Source organism: Solanum stenotomum, chromosome 8 (assembly GCF_019186545.1).
Source record: "Solanum stenotomum isolate F172 chromosome 8, ASM1918654v1, whole genome shotgun sequence".
In the NCBI taxonomy this organism is placed as follows: Eukaryota; Viridiplantae; Streptophyta; class Magnoliopsida; order Solanales; family Solanaceae; genus Solanum; species Solanum stenotomum.
This window is the reverse complement of record NC_064289.1, coordinates 51,655,934-51,672,417: the sequence shown is the minus strand read 5'-3', so window position 1 is coordinate 51,672,417 and position 16,484 is coordinate 51,655,934. Positions and strand designations below refer to the sequence as shown.

The 16,484-nt window shown below is 32.9% G+C and overlaps 2 protein-coding genes across 2 annotated transcripts; both read right to left on the bottom strand.

Moving 5' to 3' along the window:
- Window positions 1-4,247: 4,247 nt before the first annotated feature.
- Window positions 4,248-5,261, bottom strand: LOC125873914 (uncharacterized). Its single transcript, XM_049554739.1, has one exon. It carries the CDS (start codon window positions 5,259-5,261, stop codon window positions 4,248-4,250), a length of 1,014 nt encoding a protein of 337 aa, XP_049410696.1.
- A 6,953-nt stretch (window positions 5,262-12,214) lies between these two features.
- Window positions 12,215-13,203, bottom strand: LOC125875260 (uncharacterized). The gene is made up of 2 exons (XM_049556365.1): window positions 13,146-13,203; window positions 12,215-12,522 (listed from the first exon to the last, which is right to left on the bottom strand). Exons 1-2 carry the CDS (start codon window positions 13,201-13,203, stop codon window positions 12,215-12,217), a joined length of 366 nt encoding a protein of 121 aa, XP_049412322.1.
- Window positions 13,204-16,484: the final 3,281 nt, after the last annotated feature.

The following is a 16,484-nucleotide window of genomic DNA, read 5'->3' as shown; positions in this document are numbered from 1 at the left end:
TTTCAAAGGAAATAGGTCTCTTGGTCTTCAAAATGACAAGATGATAAAATTTAGAACGAAATAAATTATGTTTTCAATTAATTATTAAGCTTCTTAACTCCGACAATGTGAAAATAATTGTTTTGACATAAAAACGCCTAGTCATAAGAAAGATTAGCTATGTAGTCTAATTGATTTTTGAGGGGGGAAATATGCACACTTAGTTAAAACTCCAATTTTTAGTACGATCGTTTTCTAAATACTTATTCAAAAAATGAAAAATATATGAATCTATATATACTTAAATATAACGAGATATAATCCATATAAAAACAAGCAAAAATGTCTTAAAAATAATTTTAAAGTATTTTTTGATTTGCGAAAACAATTATTTCAATTTGTTTGAGATTGTAGAAGCTTAAAAATTAATTAAATGTGGAGGGTCAAAATTGGATGTCAACAACTGCCCCTCATTTGACTGGGATGGATTAAAGAGATCTGAGGCAAATGAATTTGACGTATCCAATTTTGTCCGACCACTAATTCATCTCCTCGGAATGGTTAATGGTAAGGATTTTGAGGAAATATGGCCGAACTCTGGTATTGAGTTTCCTACTTATCTCATGTTACATGAGAACTCAGGCCACTAGTAGTTCGAAAGACGCTTGATTTAACGCACAATTTTGTAAGAATGCAAAAGCTATTTTGATGTGGAAGTATAGAGAGACCGAAAAGCTCGAGAACATAGTGATGACGAAATTGTTGGAGTACAGTCAAGTTTTCAACATTAAGTCTGCTTACATATCCGTAAACTTTGGGAATCAGACTGCTTGTAGTTCGACTCAATCGGTTGAAAAGGAAATCTCTTATGCAGAAATAACCTTTAGCTTAAAAGAGGAGTGACAAATGGATTGAGCATGGAAAAGAGGCTTGCAAACATCGCAACTGTGAATGTGGGGCCCTTCACACCCATAGAGAAGAACTTACATAGACATAATTTCCAAAGCTCTAGGTGTGTTGTCACTCAAATTTGAAAAATTTGCCTCGGGTGAGAGTTGAAATTTTCACTGAAGGCGAAACTGAAACTATTAAACCCAAGAAAATACCCACCCACCTTAGGATAGAGATGTGGTTTGATTGTGGTGGAATTCGCTCCTCAACTCACGTCCTAAGAGTTTGATATTCCTCTTTAGACTATGTCCCTGTTCGCTGCTAAGAAAAATTCCATATTGTGCTGTGTCCTATTTTGACGTAGTCCACCTCGTGTGTTGCAAAGTCTGGAGAAAAATTGTCAGTAGAAAATATAATATAAATATAATTTGTGCAAACATAGTTTAACATGCCCTACTGAAGGAGATGACAATCCAATTTCAAATGTATTGCTCTTGAAGAAACTGGTAATCCAAAGTGATGTGTCAATTTGAACGAGGTGATGATACATAACATTATATAACGTGTCACTTTTTAGGGATGTGACTTCCCAACTTAATAATAACGCCACTTTGAGGGAAATGACTACCTAATGTAATATAACGTGTCACATTCAAGGAGGTGACAACCCAATATAATAATAATGTGTCACTTTGATTGAAGGAAGTGACGCTCCAATAATAATTTAACATGTCACGTTGGAGGAGGTGACACTCTAATAATATAACGTGTCACGTTGAAGGAAGTGACGCTCCAATAATAATATAACATATCACGTTGAAGGAAGTGACGCTTCAATAATAATTTAACATGTCACGTTGAAGGAAGTGACTCTCCAATAATAATTTAACGTATCACGTTGAAGGAAGTGACGCTCCAATAATAATTTAACATGTCACGTTGAAGGAAGTGACTCTCCAATAATAATTTAACGTGTCACGTTGAAGGAAGTGACGCTTCAATAATATACCCTAATGATGAAGAACAAATCTAAAAGATAGGGAGCAAGGTTATAACATAGCAATTTGATTAGCTTTTTGTAGTTTGTGAAGCCGAAAACATCTATGGTTGTCATCAAAACTTTGTCGTCCCTATGCTCATAGAAAATTTGTTAGTTAAGAATTTAACAAATTTCAAGACTTTTAAACGCGTCAAGACGATCTGGTAGCCATAGAGGACGAGAGGATCTAGAAGAACGATTTGAGAACTTTAAAAGTTGAAAGGAGGCACTAATGGCCAATTAGCGATGTCGCATAAGGTGTGTTAAAAAGATCTCTTGCAAAGAGAAAACTCTCTTGACACAGAATATCTCTGAAACATGAGGTTGAACAAAGATTTTGAGAACTTTGAACTATTTCAAAAAGTTGCCCCTGTTTCCAGTCCAAGGGTACTTAACTGAAATTTCAAAAATATGCTCCAGTTTCCTCTAAGGTCTGTAATTTGAAATAGTAGGAAGACCGAATTCTTATATAGGATCGCCTACGTATCTTGTTGGAACGAGAAATCAGGTCTGATGTAGTTCGAACCTGAAACTTAACGAAATTTAAAGAAAATGAAAGATTTGTCAGAGAAAAGGCAAGAGATTAGAAATAACGGAAGACAAAACTCGTCAACATAAAAATAGAGGATAAGAGTAAGCTTGTTGGATTGGACCCTTAGTGTCGGGAATCCTTCATAATGAAATTTTGAAAAAGATTGGCTCCTGCCATTTTTCTAGTGCATATCTGATTTGATCATCCAAAACTTCAGAAGATCTTTTGAAATTTTGCCTTCAATTCTGGTAATGATACCTGCAAAACTCAGTTGTGAGTTAGTAACAAAATAAAATTATCAAAGTAAATGATATAACAAAAGATAAGTTAATGATGAAGTTGTTCAGTTTATATCGGTCTGGATAACGTCTTATGGTCTTCGCCGTTATGCCAAGCTATTCTATGGGGTCATTGTGAGTCCAATGATGCCTTGTAACTTTGTAGTTCCTGCATCCGAAGAAAAATTCTTAGTTTTGAGAGACTGATTCATGTTGGCTTTGCCTTGCTATTCTGATGCTCATTTGCCTTTTGGATTACAAACTTGTCTGGTCTTGAAATGTCGCTTGATGGAATTTTTGAGGACCTCCTCAAAAATTCTACCTCGGTTTAAAACATAATATAACTTTTGAACTTTTTGTAGTTTTTAGTTGAAGTTTTAAGTGAATCTCAAAAATTCTGTCCCAGTTGCAACTTTGAAGTGATCCTTAATTCTGACTTGTTTGAAAAAAAATTTCTCTACTAACGAATTTTGAGAGGAATAACCGAGCCGGTGTGGCGCATACGTATCCCATTGAGCAGGAATCAGGTCAAACGTAGTTCCATTATAAAGAGAAATTGAAATATTTTTGATAATGCGACCTAAGCCAATGAAGGCCGCCTACGTATCTCATTCTTCAGAATTCAGGTCGAACGTAGTTCAAGTACAAGAAAACATTAAAAAGGGATAAATGGGTGACCGAAGCCGACATAGGCCACCTACGTATCTCATTCTTGAGAATTCAGGTCAGACGTAGTTCATTACAGATGAAAGATGCTTACGAATAAAATCCCAACAAACGATTACAAAGGAAACAAAGCGATAAAAATGCGATTCCATGTAAATGGAACAACAAACTCTAAATGCAAGACTAAAAGATGCCAAAAGTGCGACTTCCAAGAAACTTGCTTTTTCTTTGCAACTGATTATGCCAACAACTACTCCTTGTGCTTAGGCAGTGGATTGGTGTTCACATTCGGTGGGGCTTGAGCAAGTTTTACCACCTCGTTGTCGATCAAATCTTGAATTTTGTGCTTCAGAGTGATACACTTATCAGTATCATGCCCAACAACTCCTGAATGATAAGCACACCGTTTGTTTGGGTCATACCACTCGGCTGAAGTATTCACAGTCTTAGCTTCCACTGGATGAAGTATTCCTGCCTCTTTCAATCTCTCGAAAAGTTGAGTCTGTGTCTCACACAATGGAGTGAAGACTCGGGGAGGTTTTTTCTCAAAATCGAGATAAGGTGCATTGTTTCGATGATTTTGCATTGGTCGTGGAGGACGAAATGTTGCTTGATTATTGCAAACATAGTATTGTGAACCAAGATAGCCTGGAGGTGGTTGACGGTTATATGAGGTAGCTCCTCAAGTTGTTAACATCATAACCTCTTTCTCCTTTTTCTTTCCAAAGGAACCAATTTGATAGGCCCTTTTAGCAAATTGAGATGAGGTGTAACTCGTTATTCGGCCAGTCTTGAGACAGTCTTCAATCATTTCTCCAGCCTTAATAACTTCAGCAAATGTCTTTCCACCCATTGTCACCATTCACTCATAATATTCTGAGTCTTGAGCTTGAATGAAGTAAGTGATCATTTCTGATTCCTCCATGGGTGGGTGCACCCTAGCAGCTTCTTCCCTCCAATGAATGGCATATTCTCGAAAGCATTCAGTCGACTTTGGTTTTAGCTTGGTAATAGAGATCCTATCAGGAACGATTTCAACATGAAACTTATAGTGATCCACAAAAGCATTTGCTAGATCATCCCAAGTACGCCATTTAGTCACATCTTGCTTTGAGTACCACTTCAAGGATTTTCCAGTCAGACTTTGATTGAAAAGCTTGATTCTTATCCCTTCGTTGTTTCCAACGCCAATAAACTTTTCACAGTAAATTTTCAAGTGAAAGAAAGGATTTCCTGATCCACTGAACTTTTCAAACTTTGGAATCTTGTAACCGAGTGGAAGCTCAACCTCAGGGAATATGCACAACTCTTCATATCTCACACTCTGGCTACTATCGAACCTACGAAGACCTCTCATAGTATCTTCTAAGCTTTTCATCTTCTTATTCATCATTTCAGCATCAATTGATTTTGCATCATTTTCAATTCCAACATAATGATTAACATCTTGGCGGTGAAACTCCTGAGCCTTGGTAACAGGTGGAGCAGTGACATAAGTGTACACTGGCGGAGCATGATGTGTTACCGTTGGAGCTTTTGGAGGAGCAAATGTGTACACAAGCGGGGTATCCTGAGTTGAATGGGAGAGTGAGGCTCTTTGAGTTTGTTGAAAAGTGGTGAAATGATCTCCTTGATTGAGCTCACTTGAAGTCGGAAACGAAGATGGCATGGGCCCTTTTTGGAGAGCATCAGGTGGTAAGTTCTGAGAAGCAGCTTGGTATTGAGTTACCAAGAGATTCAGTTCACCAATTCGTTGCTCTAGACGAGCGATGACTTCCATGGGCGATTCTGTTGCTACTGAGGCACTAGGATTGGCCGTGATAGATGGAGTAGCGATCATTTCGGACGAAGCAACCGTGTTGATAGTGGGATCCATTTTTGACCGAGCCCTCTTAGTAGTCCAAGTAAGAAATGAAGAGTCTGTAGAAATTTCCTTGACCTTAGACCGTGTAAAATAAGAATGTTCTGCCAGCGAGTACTTTGATAAAGTGAGCAAGTTTGATTACCAACACAAATCAGTCTCTCCTAAAAAAAACTCAAAAAAAAATAAAAAAGTTAGTCCATTAATCATAATAATCAACCAAAGTAACATATAAAACAAATAACATTTGTCTTGCTTAAAACAAATTAGTCCAAAATTCGAAGAACAAAGGACTCTAAAAGAGTGACCAAATGGGAAAATTTTGATCGTTCTGTGACCCAAAATTTTAACGAAAGAAAGGAATTTAAACAAAGCAAACTATATATTTGAGCAAAGATTCAAATGTACCTTTTGGAAGGTTCAATTGAAAATCCCTTTCGAGAAACAAGGACTTAAGACTTGAAACTGACGGAATATTTAGTAACGCCGGCTAGGTAGGTGTGGAAAAAATAATTTTCAAGAAACAATGAGGTCAATGTGAATTTGAATGATGACCTAATAATATATATATATATATATATATATATATATATATATATATATATATATATATAAGCTCTATTGAACCTAGAACTTGGGTGATTTTGAACATACTTTGATAATGGAGTCAAAGAGTATTTTAGAAGACTTGGAAATTGAGTTTATATGTTAAATGACGTTCTAAGCCTTTGGAATGGAATAATGGACCAATCATGTTTAAAGCAGAACATATGTATAGAACACATAAGTCAAGCAAGCACAAATGAAACAAAATTTGTAACATTGGACACACAAACAATATATAACGCCTCCTAACATACATGTGACCTTTTTGAGCCAAAAGTGGGCCTAACGTTTGAAGGATGTGTATATCGTTTGTGAAACGTTCCATTGCCCCGAAAAATCTTTCTACAAACCTTATGAATAAAACAAATTGGGATACATATTAGAGGAGAAGGAAATAGATATCAGTCCCACGCAGGGGTACAATAGTAAACTAAACTAAGCTTCCACATGACATCTTCATTCTCGAACTTTTTGATGCTTTTGAATTTCTTTCGGATGAGAAGGATCTTCCTTTGACTAAAACAAAGAAACTACTTATAAAATAAAAACTCAACCCCAAGGGACAATGGTATGCACAAATTGACATACATATCCTTCAAATTTAACAAATAGTTGGATGATCGTCTTGTATTGATTGTGGGTCAATTAGACACAAGACAGTCTTCTAATGGGCCCAACACGCCTTGGGTGATGGGTCAACTTAATTCAAAATGCTCTAAATTTAAGATTTGGTTTCGCTCTACGCTAGTTGACTAGGATTGGCTTTGAAAGACCGAAAACCCAAGCAGACAACTTAGGCTGGAACTTACAACAACCATTGGACGCATGACGAACCAATAAATTGCCGATTATTTTGGAAAAAGGTTGAGTATAAAAAAAGTCCGGTTGCAGTTCCGCAAAACCGTTCTTTAATATACTATACATACATATTGGAAAATGCCATGAATGTAATATAACAGTTAATATTCAAAATTTAAATACACAATTGCATAAAGTAACAATTAATACAATAATAGTTAGCCAAACAATAAAATCCTTTTGGTTAGAACCTAGATGAATCCCCAGTGAAGTCGCCACTCTGTTACGACCTAATTTCGAAAACTAAGGTTTCGAAACCAATTTCGCAACTTTGGCAATTTTGTGAAGTTTTGCAAAAAATTCATAATTTGGAAGTCGCCACTTAATTCTTTAGGAAAAAATTAAGAAAACCATTTTAAAAGAGCTTCTTTTTTTTTTAAAGAAAACATATTAAATAAACCAGAGTCGGGTAAGGGTTCAAATAATTTTCTAAGGAAGGGTTTAGGCATCTTAGAAAATCCGCTAACATGCGGTCGACCGACGGATTGAAAAGTTTGGCTAATTTTATAAGAAAAACTTAAATTACTTGAAAACCTTATTATTATTATTATTATTATTATTATTATTATTATTATTATTATTATTTTAAATGAGAAATCCTTTGATACTTGTACATTCGTATTATCCCAAATAATGAAATAATTCAAATGTTAAAGTGTCAAAAATAAAATTTTAACTTAACAATTTATCCGAGTCAAGTTTTTGAGTCGAATAATCGACACAATCACTTAGACGTGGATTTGAAAGCTAAATACTAACTATGAAAGAATATGAATAATTCTCAAGTTAGTGCTTAAGTTGCCTAACTTGAAAGAGTTTTGAAAATTTAAATACTTAGAGTAAACAACTAACCAAATAGAAGAATTATTTAAAAAAAACTTCCAAGGATTCATCTAAGTTAGATAAAATAAATGTTAGAAGTTAAAAGCAAATATCACAACTTCACAATATGATAAGAGACGAAGTGCTAATAGAATTAGGACAACTTTAAGTCCACTTGCTACATCTCTTTTTCCTGCCTTTTGAGGTTGCTGCTGCTGCTGGCGCTATTTCTGAACTTTTAAGTCCGAAAAAATGCTATTTTCAGCCCTTTGAAACTGCTGCAACTCCGCTTCATTAATTATGGGTTTTAACCCAATTTTGCTCCTCATTTTTCAGCCTTTTGAGGCTGCTGCTGCTGCTGTTTTTTTAGTGGACATTTGAGAGTCCAAAATTTGAATTTCAGCCCTATAGGACGGTTATTACTCCTCTACTGAGTTGCTGCCAGGTTTGAAATTTAATCCGAGAATATTGGCTTCCCTTTTACGACTTGGAAGAGGATCTGAAGAGATGAATATGCAAGAGATGATGGAGTCCAAGAGACTCGATGGGGGTATTCATGCGTATGAAAACAAAGGATAAGGAATTAGTAACTAATCGAAGAGAGGCACAACAATTAAAAATATAACTTAAGTCTATCCAATACAAGAGAAAGCCAACAGAAATAAAGAAGGCAATTAATTTCCAATCATAACAGATTTTTTTTCATGTTCAAACTAAGAAAAGCCATAAACATGACTTTAGTCACAGATTTAAGAAAAAACAGAAAATCAGCAAGTAGACAAAGAATGGGACAATTTAACAATTCGCTGTAAATTTTAAAATTTACTACAGCAAACAGAGAAACAAAAGATTAAGTCAAAAAATTTAGTAAACCCAAGAGACCTTTGGCCAGGTAAATACGCTCCTGAAAACAATAAGACTGTTGGAAGGAAAAAGTAATACGAATTCTCAGACATAAGAACAAATATAAATCATTCCTAGTTCTTAAGAAAACTACAAGTAGCTATTACGACAGGTTATGAATGAAAGCATACAGAAAATCGAGAACTCATATTCCAAATTCATAAACAGGAGTTAGATGTAGGAAAAAGGAACCAAGAATTCAATGGTAATAATCAAATTTCACACAAGCAGAACATACTTCAGAAAAATATACACTTGAATCAAATGACTATATGACCCGGCTATATCTATTTTATTTGGAAGTAACAAACAAGCCCATACTCGAGAGAAAGAAAGGAAAAGAGCCTTAATTCGAGTTAGAATAACTTTTAATCATAAGAACGACAGTCAACTGCACCAAAATTGATATTCGAACAAACATGCTACGATAATAAAGAAAGGCTAGCCGGAGTAGTAGTACTTTGATTGTTTCAAACCATACAAGAAATTAGCCGAAAACACATTTTAGGAGCAGCGAAGCTTAACGTAACATTTTAGTCCAAACAAACTTGAAGTGACAGCATATACAACTTATATCTTTAGGAAGGCAACGAAAAAAAAATCGGCAGCTATATTAACATGGATTTCAAAGTCGAATAAGAATAACAGTAACCAAAGCACATATATAGATATATGAATTCAACTAAGTAAAAAAAATCACATTCACATCTCTAAATTAACTGCCATCAACAGAGCAACAAACTTAATAATACACTCTTTCAAAATTGATTTAACTAAGTGAACAAGATCATGAAAACTTTTACTGTCATTCACATAAACATCACACTAAACACGTTGAATCTAAAAGATAATTAACAATACTAAAACAAACAACAATTCCACGATGCAACAGAAAGAAAAGACTAAAGAAAGAGCAAGAAGATTACCTGGTTCTGGGCAGCGAACCGGACAACGAGTTTGACAGAGACATTTCCACCTCTTCAACTCAAACAGCCACAAAAAAATTTTAAACTATTGAGTTGAGAATTCCCAAACTTTTAGGGGTACTCTCAGGTCTCAAAAAATGCCTCCTTGAACAGTGAAGAGAAAAAGGGCTTATATAGGACAATTTTTGGGTCGAAGTTGAGGGGGAAAACCATGTGGGACTTTGAGAATTTTTTTCAAAATCCTTGAGCGGATAAGGATTGCCCACTAGTTAGGTACGAATTCGTACCATTTCGAATGGAAATTGAATAAAGGAAAAGGGAAATTGGAATGAATATATTATCGTTGTTTCCTGGCAGATTCGGGTAGACCTGGAGCTCGTGCCTTGCACACAACAACGTACGGATTCAAGGGAGAGAATAGTAAATTAAGGCTGCTAATTTGGAAATTAGGAATTTGGAGGTTGTTTTTGTTGTTCACATTTTGAGCGTGGTTGGAGTTGTGCGTTGGTGAGGAAGAGAGAAGAGTATGGATTTAAAGGGGAAATGGGCCGGGCACAAGGTAATTGGGCCAGGAAATTGGGTGTTTTCTTCTGTTGAATTGAAAAGCTGAGGTCCAATTGATTTCAAAGGAAATAGGTCTCTTGGTCTTCAAAATGACAAGATGATAAAATTTAGAACGAAATAAATTATGTTTTCAATTAATTATTAAGCTTCTTAACTCCGACAATGTGAAAATAATTGTTTTGACATAAAAACGCCTAGTCATAAGAAAGATTAGCTATGTAGTCTAATTGACTTTCGAGGGGGGAAATATGCACACTTAGTTAAAACTCCAATTTTTAGTACGATCCTTTTTTAAATATTTATTCAAAAAATGAAAAATATATGAATCTATATATACTTAAATATAACGAGATATAATCCATATAAAAACAAGCAAAAATGTCTTAAAAATAATTTTAAAGTATTTTTTGATTTGCGAAAACAATATTTCAATTTGTTTGAGATTGTAGAAGCTTAAAAATTAATTAAATGTGGAGGGTCAAAATTGGATGTCCACAATCACTTTACCCATACATTTGAAGGATTCATATTTTTTTGATATTATCTTATTCTATTGCTTATTTTACAAATATTTTTCACATATGTGGCGCAATGACCTCACATATATATATTAAAATAATTTTGTATTATGCTGTTTTAAAAAGGAAGAAATTTTTTTAATCAGTTTTCTTTTTCGTAACTCAAAATTAAAAAGTTAACTGCAATTACATAAATTTAAAAGGGCAAATTACAGAAATCACATATTTTTAAGGTAAAATTACAATCTATCCATTAAAAGTTTATAATTACAGAAATCCCTCAAACGGATACAATAATATAACCGCTGATACATTAATCTGATGCGCGAGATACATTAATCGTTAAGTAAGATACATTATATTTTATACATGATACACTAATCTGATGTACATTTTATACATGATACACTAATCTGATGCGTGAGATACAATAATATAAGTGTTGATACATTAATCTGATGCGCGAAAATGAGGGATTTTGGAAATTTGTAAAACTTATAGGGGATAATGGTAATAAGTAAACTTAAAGGTGGGATTTCTGTAATTTTTTCAATTCAGTAAAATGGATCCCACCAATTTAAAAATAAGTAATATTTGATTTTTAAAAATACTACCTTTTTGTGGTACTGACATGTAGACGTTATCATTTTTTTTTATATCTCTCCTATAATTCCATCTCATAATATCATCTTTTTTATATTTAGACCTTCATCAATCTGAATAAAAAAAAGTCCTTCTTCGTTAAAAATAAATTTGTATTAATTTTTTTTACCACAAATAAATATTCTTTTATTAAATTATTAGTTTGTTATTCATCAAAATTAATAAGTGCAATCTTGAACCTAACAACTTCCTGATAACCCTAATAATAGCAAAGTTACCTCAATTGTTCTACTCAGACGCTCATCTCTAGAAGCTTTCGAAATACTCCTTGTGTCCTTAATTACTTGTCCATATTTTCTTTTTTAGTTGTCCCTAATTACTTGTCCATTTTGACAAATCAAAAAAGGACAAAAAAAATTTACCTACTATATCCTCAATTAATTACTTTGAAAAAGGTAGAAATTTTTTAAAATCTTAAGTTTTTAATTCATCCACTTCATAATTAATAGAGGTAAAATAGTAAACTTACTATGTCAATTATTATTGGTGTGTCAATTTAAAAGTGGACAAGTAATTAGGGACAGAGAGAGTGTGCTACAAATATTCTACCACTGAGCTAAGGACCCTTTTGTTGTTGCTTTTCAATTTATTTGTATATCAATATATATTTATGGCTCAGCATTCCAGAAAACTTAAATTAAATGCTACTGATTTGATCAAGGAATTAATAAATATCATTAAGGAAATTAAATGTCAACATATATATTTTATATCAAGAATCTCTTTCTTTTGTTTTTTTTTTTTTACGTAAATGATAATTGATAAAGTGAAGAATATTTCATTCATGTGCATCGAGTAGATGTTGATACAAGCCTTTTGGGGGCATGAGTAGATCTTTCGAGATAATTTGTTAATTAGTGTATTCAAATATAAATACACTACATGATCAAATCATCTTAGTCGATATTCTCTCTTATTTATATTTTTATTTTGGGAATAGAAGGAGAAGTATATATAATTTGATTAAAATTATACTCAATGTTACTATAACATTAACAACTTTATGGTAAAATGAACCATTTGAAACATCAAATTCAACAAATACAAATATAAATCAATTTCATTAAACTGTAGAAATTATTTGTATTCCTCTTTCACATATATATTTTCATGAACAAGCTTCGGTAAGGTCATTTAGTGTAACGTCGAGACTATTTCCAGCATAAGTAAAAAATACACTTGTTTGTGCATAAATTGGAAGACCACCATTAACGTCGTAGATATCATCGTTAGACTTGGAGATGATAGTAGTGTTAATTTTAGTGACAGAATCAAAATTGGGAATACTCAATTTCACTTGAAATAGAGTACATGAACATGTATTTGAGAGAGTTGCATTCCATACTTGTCCTTGACTCATTCCTAATTTTGCTTGGCTAATTTCAATACCAGGATTGCATATGGAACTCTCAATGCCTAAAAAGGGAAAAAAGCAAGATTTTATAATATTAGTAATTCATTTCTTGTAGATCTTGGAAATAAGGTGATTTGAAGTATATATGTCCAATTTCTCAAGGCATTTCTTTTCAATCGAGTAGCAAAATAAGATCATTTCGTTCCATTTTTAGTAAAATAGTGAAGGATATATTATTAATAATGATAACATGTGATGGAGTGGATCTATATATGTTGTTCAAGTCGATTAAAAAGTGCAAAAAGTATGCTAAAATATCTCATAATGTACTTAATCAAAAATAGATTATGTTCATGTGGAAATATCTACTCATTACAGAATCTTAGGTATCAAAGTGTGGATTTCATAAAGTAAAAAAAAGGGTGGGGGTGGGGGAACATGCTACATCCGATGAAATATAGTAAATATCGTAAAGGCAGATGCAGAAAAGTTTGCAAATCAAACGGTATACAACTTAAATTAAGAAGTTATGACACTAAAAGTTTTTGAATATAGGAACATAATCTAATTATTATCACAAAAATGGTGTAATGAAAATGAGATTTTTTTATTTTTTTGCTTTGAGATATAGAGAGAACAAAGAAAAGAAAGAAGAAAAAGAAAAAGGGGTGAGGTTAATTTATACCTTCATACATGAGAGCAAGACAGAGAACTAAACAAAGAATTTTGATGAATGTTGTCATTGAAAATTTTGTGTAAGCAATTCTTAAGTGAAATATTGCTTTATCTTAATTATATATGTTATTTTCTCCCTAGCAAGTTTTAACTTATAGATGCTTCTATTATAGGTAAGTTTAGATTTGATTTTCTAAAGACACGAATAATAAAATGAGTATTTACCATACCAATTTTGTCAATTAATGTCTTTTTCTAAAATTGCACAAAGAGAGAGATTTGGTCAAACTAGATTAGAAAAATATGAATGAATTTACAATTTTCTCCCGTTTGATTGACTTAAATATTTTAGAAAATGAATTTTACCATTAATATAATTGCGTTTTTTCTTGTATCAGAGTGTGTTTGGTGTGAAATGAAAACATGTGTGGAAAATATTTTTTCAATTTTCTTTGGTTGACTTAAATGTTTTAGAAAATGAATTTTACCATTAATATAATTGCCTTTTTTGCATCAGAGTGTGTTTGTACGAAAGGAAAACATATTTTGAAAAATATTTTTCAATTTTCTCATATTTTATTGACTTAAATATTTTAGAAAATGAATTTTACCATTAATATAATTGCTTCTTTTTTTTTTGGCATCAAAGTGTGTTTGGTACGAAAGGATTTTTTTGGAAAATGTTTTTGAATTTTCTCATGTTTGGTTGACTTAAATGTGTTAGAAAATGAATTTTACCATTAATATAATGGGTGAAAATCATTTATTCCCCACGAACTTTACTTTAAAAATCAAATCCCCCTCCCCCATCAACTTTGAGAAATAATCATCTCCCCCTTTTCCTAATTGACTTTTTTAAATGTCTATTCTACCCTTACATTTTCAACGTTTAAAAAAAGAAAAGGAGAAAATTTTGATTGATTATATACTATAATGACGTTCTATAACGAAACAAATGAACAGAATTAAACAATAATGTTATTAATTTTAACGGATCTATAACGTGATGCAAGTAACAATAAATAATTAATAAAAATAAAGATAAATTTCATAACAATTTTTTTAAAAAAATATCTATTTATATTCTAAATAAATTTTAAATTATATTTTAAAAAATATTTTATAAAAGACAATAAAAATTCATTTATCTATATAGATAAATGAGAATAAGAGGTAAGCATAATTATATAAGCATTCCCTTTTAACTTGACTTCCAGTTGTCATCTACGTTCACCAAATTTAGGTGTGTAAAAGTAGACATTAAATTTATCTATAAAGCTGAACAAGTAAATACATGTTCTACATGACAAATTAACATGAGATACACTTGAGTTGATTTTATATCAAAATTATATATACATGCACATAATACATTCATACATATGTACTTAATATATGTGATATCAAAATAACAATTATAAAGAAATAACACTAGATTTTACAACAAATTTATAAAAGGATTATTCTACTTATAATAAAGTTAATGAACTTAATAAAAATTTATAAATACAAAGATTTAAGAATGGCAAGGGTTAGACTTTGCGTAGGATAAAGGGGGGAGAATGATTTCTTCTCAAAGTTAGGGGGGGGGGGGGGGTGGTGTTTGATTTTTAAACCAAAGTTCAATGGTGTAAATGATTTTCACCCTTAATATAATTGCTGTTTTGGCATCAGAGTGTGTTTTGTACGAAAGGAAAACATATTTTTGAAAATATTTTTCAATTTTCTCATATTTAGTTAACTTAAATGTTTTTTAAATTAAATTATTTTTCTCAAATTTGAGGAAAATGACTTACATCCAAAAAGTTCAAGGGTGTAAATAATTTTCACCCTTAATATAATTGCTTTTTTGGCATCAGTGTGTGTTTTGTACAAAAGGAAAACATATTTTAGAAAATATTTTTCAATTTTCTCATATTTGGTTAACTTAAATGTTTTTCAAATTAAATTATTTTTCTCAAATTTGAGGAAAATCACTTACATCCAAAAAGTAAGGAAAACTTTTTCCAAAATTTTTTTTCAACCTCATGACACCTCAATTTCCCATCCTAGCTCAAGTCTCGCGTATCAATTTCTGATACGAATTTAGAATTCGATTTCTGATTCTCGACTTGGGACTCCACTTCCGACCTCGATTTGATATTCAACTCCCGAGTATTGGATCAGATAAGGATTAAACTTTGGCTTGGCTGTCGAGTCTAGATCAGAATTTGAGGTTGGATTCTGAATTGAGTGACTTTTTCCCCACTCCTAGGCTAATTAAGGAGCGAATAAATCTCTTTCAAGGATGAATGCTAAAAGAAACTATTTACGTAATAATAGTAAGTAGGAGCGATAATAGGAAAGGTATAATTGCATCATATACAAGAACCTGCTCTAAATCCCCAAGTCTCCATAGTCATTCTTTTCAACATATTTTTCTATTCTTCTAATGTAATGTTATTAGTCACCTCATACTACCCTTCATTGCACATCTGGGGTTGGGTCTCAAGTCAGGTATCGGGATGGGGTTTCGAGTCGAGTGTCGGAGTTAGGTTTTGAATTGAGGTTGGATGTTAGGTCAGGTGTCAGGTTTGGATCCTAAATCGGTAGTCGAGTGTTAGGATCGATCTCGACTTGAAAGTAAGGTCTCATATCGAATGTAGGGGTCGAATCCCAGTTCAAAAGTAGGATCTCAAATCGAGATTCAAGTTCGTGTTTTAATTTGGGAGTCGGGTCTTGGGTCAGAAGTCAGGATCAGGTGTCAGGGTCAGATGTCGAGGTCGAGGTCCAGTTCATAAGTAAGCTCAAACATCGGGTGTCAGTCGAGTCCTAGATTAGTCATCGAGGTCAGGTGTTGGGGTTATCATCTTGCCTAGTTCAAATATTGGGTTTCAGGTTGAGTGTTGTGGTCTAGTCCTAAATTGGGTGTAAGGATCGAATTTTGGATCGATCATCGAGGTTGTGTCCAAGTTCAAGTGTTGGGGTCAGGGTTGATTCCTAGTTCGAATGTTGGATCCTGGATCTGGAGTTGGGGTCATGTCCTGGTCGGATTTCGTGGTCGAATCCCTAAGCGATTATTGGGGTCGATATGTTCCAATTCGAATGTCGAGTTTGGAGTCGAGTCTCAGTTTGAAATTCATCAAGTCCTGGGTCATGAGTCGGGATCATATCTCAAGTTAGGTGTTTGGAAAATATTTTCTACTCTCTAATAAAAAATAAAAGATATTTTCTGCAAAATATTTTTTTATTCACCAATCAAATTCTAGAAAATATTTTCCACTCACCAACAAATATGAGAAAATAAGTTGGAAACCAACTTATTTTTCAAAAAAAATATGTCCTAAATAAATATTTCCGATGAAAAACA